The 3,582-nt window shown below is 35.7% G+C and overlaps 1 protein-coding gene across 2 annotated transcripts in view; it reads right to left on the reverse strand.

Moving 5' to 3' along the window:
- Positions 1-3,272, reverse strand: part of clptm1l (CLPTM1 like) — an 11,654-nt gene extending 8,382 nt beyond the window's left edge. The window contains exons 1-6 of one of the 2 annotated variants that reach the window (XM_016567590.1): positions 2,827-3,272; positions 1,658-1,752; positions 1,321-1,510; positions 1,095-1,231; positions 356-434; positions 147-264 (exon numbers count right to left, since the gene is read on the reverse strand). In XM_016567590.1, coding sequence (XP_016423076.1) covers positions 147-264; positions 356-434; positions 1,095-1,231; positions 1,321-1,510; positions 1,658-1,752; positions 2,827-2,991 — 784 coding nt within the window. In that variant the 5' untranslated portion in view covers positions 2,992-3,272. Of the gene's footprint in view, positions 1-146; positions 265-355; positions 435-1,094; positions 1,244-1,320; positions 1,511-1,657; positions 1,753-2,826 lie in introns of both variants that reach the window. The other variant, XM_016567589.1, reaches the window with a different exon arrangement.
- Between the last annotated feature and the right edge of the window lie 310 nt (positions 3,273-3,582).

The raw sequence follows: 3,582 nt of genomic DNA on the forward strand, positions 1-3,582 counted from the left end.
AAATTAAAATTAAAATTAAAATTTAAATTAAAATTAAAATTAAAATTAAAATTAAAATTAAAATATAAAAAAAACTCCAGCCATTACATTATACATTTAACCTAGATACATTCACTTGAATTCCCCAGGAGACAGCAGATTCTTACCGAACTGCTGAAGTGAATAAACGGCGTCCTGCATATGGATCCAGAAGCGCAGTTTCCCGAGAGCGATGGAGTCGTACGAGATGCTCAGAGGCAGTTCAGTGGTGCTGCTGTTGATCTCCTGCAGGGACAGGTTTCAAACGAAACACATTATCACTCTGTGAGCAGCTGCAGGAGAAACACTGGAATGCAGAGAATCAGAGGAGCAGCACCATTAAATCCTTCACTCGGTTGCTCAGCTCATCTACAAACAGCAGCGGCAGGTAAATCATCTTCTTCCCGCTCTGATATCTGCAGGACAGGAATGTAAAGGAGAATTAGAAAGGCAGGTCGGATGATGAAAAACATATAATCACTGTATGAATCATTTTACATGCTTTTAAATGTAAGTCACTAGCAATTATCTCATAGATTTATTGCTTTATCCCTTAATGGACTACAGGTCATTGCAGAGGTCAGGAGCAGTGTTGGGGAAAGTTGCTTTTAAAAGTAATGCATTACAATAGTGCGTTACTTCCTAAAAAAGTAACTAATTATGGTACTTAGTTACTTTTTATTGAAAGTAATGCGTTACGTTACTTTTGCGTTACTTTTTAAATCTGGGCTGGGCTTGCTTGTTTGTTTTTAAAGGGGTCATATCATGCGATTTCAAGTTGTACTTTCTCTTTGGAGTGTTACAAGCTGATTGTGCATAGATAAGATTCCTGAAGTTGCAAAGACTAAAGTCTCAAAACCAAAGAGATATTCTTTATCAAAGTTAAGACTCTGCCACGCCCCCCTAAAACGCACAATAACACACTCAGCAAAATATCGTCTAATTATCGTCATCGATAAAATCCCAGAAAATATCGAGATATTATTTTTATGTCAATATCGCACACCCCTAGTTACTTGTAATGCGTTACCCCCAACACTGGTCAGGAGTAATGTGAATGAGCCCGGCTGACTCACACTCTCATGTAGCGGTGCACGTCTCCAGGAAGAGCCTCTCGGTCAAACAGGAAGTTCTCCGACACCACGTTCACGGTCAGACGGGAACGCCAGTGAGAAACGGGCCGGTCCAGCTCAGAGTCGCTGCTTTGCTTTTGCTGATCCGGTTTCTGAGTACAAATCAGATTGGTTTACAGGAGCATGAAAACCAAACTTGCTCAGATGCATGACGTGGGCTTCAGCTCACCTGCGGCTCGTCCTGGCGCGTGATCAGGCTGATCTCCGGAGGTTTGGGCAGCGTGTATGTGGTCAGTTGCGTGACTAAATGCACCTGGTGCGGATCCTGCCACGGAGAGACTCCTGCCTGATGCAGGAACACCATGGCGTACAGCGTGCCATTCTTGCGGGTCTTCTTCGGCAAAGACACATTGACTAACCTTGAAAAGACAGAGGCACAGATGTGAGAGAGCGGATCTGGTATGTGATAGTTGCCTACAATGAAGCCCTACAGGATGAAAATACAGAGTAACTGTGATATAATGTGTTAGTTAAGTACTACGTCTATTAAATCACATTGCTTTTACCTCTCAAACCTGGTGTTGACATCAAACTCTTCCTCTCTGTGGATCAGACTGTGTCCACCATCAGCATTGGGTCTTAATGCAGTGTAGACGCTTAGCTAAAAACACACATCCAAAATATCACTGTTAATGCATTTATTATTAAATATATTCTTATAGCTTACTGGAATGTATTTTGTACTGTATAATGTTGATTATTTGCCATCTAAATAAATAAATAAAATAAATGTCTGCTAAAGTAGGTGAAATGTGGAAATATTTAGAGATAAACAATGTAAAAAAAAAATATATATATATATATATAAATAATAAAAATAAATTAGAGTAAAATACATTAAAAATGAGATTAAAATAAATAAATAAGTGGATAAAACAAATACAAATGAGATTTAAATAAATAAACAAATAGATATAATACAATTATGAATAAATAAACATGAGATTAAAATATATAAATAATTAGATATAAAATAAATGTTTTAAAATTATGAATAAATAAACATGAGATTAAAATATCTAATTAGATATAAAATAAATGTTTTAAACTTATTATAAAAAGATGAATAAATAAAAAAATTGATTAAAATATATAACAATGAAGTAGATTAAACCAAAAAATAATTACATGAATAAACAGAATTTGACTAAAATATATCAATAAATAAAAATAAATTTATATATATATATATATAAATAGATAAATAAATATTAGATTCCAATATTTAAAAAACAGACAAATAAAATTAGATTAAAATAAATACATAATTTGATTAATCTGATTACAAATAAAACAATGATTAATCAAATTATGAATAATATTAATAAGAAATTGAATGAGTAAATAAATACATAGTACAGTGCCATAATGAGTGGGAAAAATAATGCAATAATAACTTAGAAACTACAATTTTTCACAGTCTAAATTGGGTCTTTAGACAAGAAACTATACAGATGCTTTTCAAATAGTACAATTGGGGCCCCTTGCACAAGGATGATCATATTTGAGGATCCGTGGCATCTAAAAGATTGAACATCCCCGCGCTAATGAACCAAAATGCAATGTTATTTATTAATTAATAGTCCCCATTTTTTGCATGTGCCAATATGTAGATCTATAAAGACCTGCACAGTCCAAGTGTTACAGGAGTGGCAGCAGCACACGGCGCTCTCACCTGCAGTCGAGGTTTTGCGGCCAGGTAAGGAGAGATACAGCCGTCACTCTCGGGTTTCTCGCAGGGTTTGGTGTAAACGATCCCGAACATGACCCAGCATGTGTGCAGCACATAGAGGAGGAAGACCCCCACGATCAGACCCGTCAGAGAGGTCTTAGGAAACATCTTACTGCATCAGACACAGCACACACACGAGCAGAAGCCGCTCATCAACATGCTGCTCGGAGGACTGAAAATAACGAGATGAGCTGTCACTCTGCCCTGATGCGCACACACTAAACCCGCACATCCGTCTGTTCTTCTGATAGTCACTGCTGCAGCCTCAGAAATCGCGAATAAAGTCATCGATGACTCCTCGTGAAGAAGCGCGCGTTTAATTCCCTTAATTTATCGCTCCATTCACTTTAGACGCGATGTTTCAATGAGCGCTTACTTCCGGGATTCACTTCCTGTTACAGGGTTGCCAGATTTCTTCTTATTTTCAGTTTTATTTATTTATTTATTTATTAGACGCTTTTATCCAAAGCGACTTACAAATGAGGACAACAGAAGCAATCAATTGTAGTATTAAAACAACTAAAAACAGATCCAAAACTAAAAGCTAGAACTTTATAAATACTACCTATACACATTTAAAAAAAAATAAAGAGATTAAATAAAAATGACAAATGCATACAACTAAATTGCAAAACTTAACATTTAAATGAAAAAAAAAATTTAATTCAATAAAAATGACAAATGCATACAACAAAATTT

Source organism: Sinocyclocheilus rhinocerous, unplaced genomic scaffold (assembly GCF_001515625.1).
Source record: "Sinocyclocheilus rhinocerous isolate Xijiao unplaced genomic scaffold, SAMN03320098_v1.1 scaffold170, whole genome shotgun sequence".
In the NCBI taxonomy this organism is placed as follows: Eukaryota; Metazoa; Chordata; class Actinopteri; order Cypriniformes; family Cyprinidae; genus Sinocyclocheilus; species Sinocyclocheilus rhinocerous.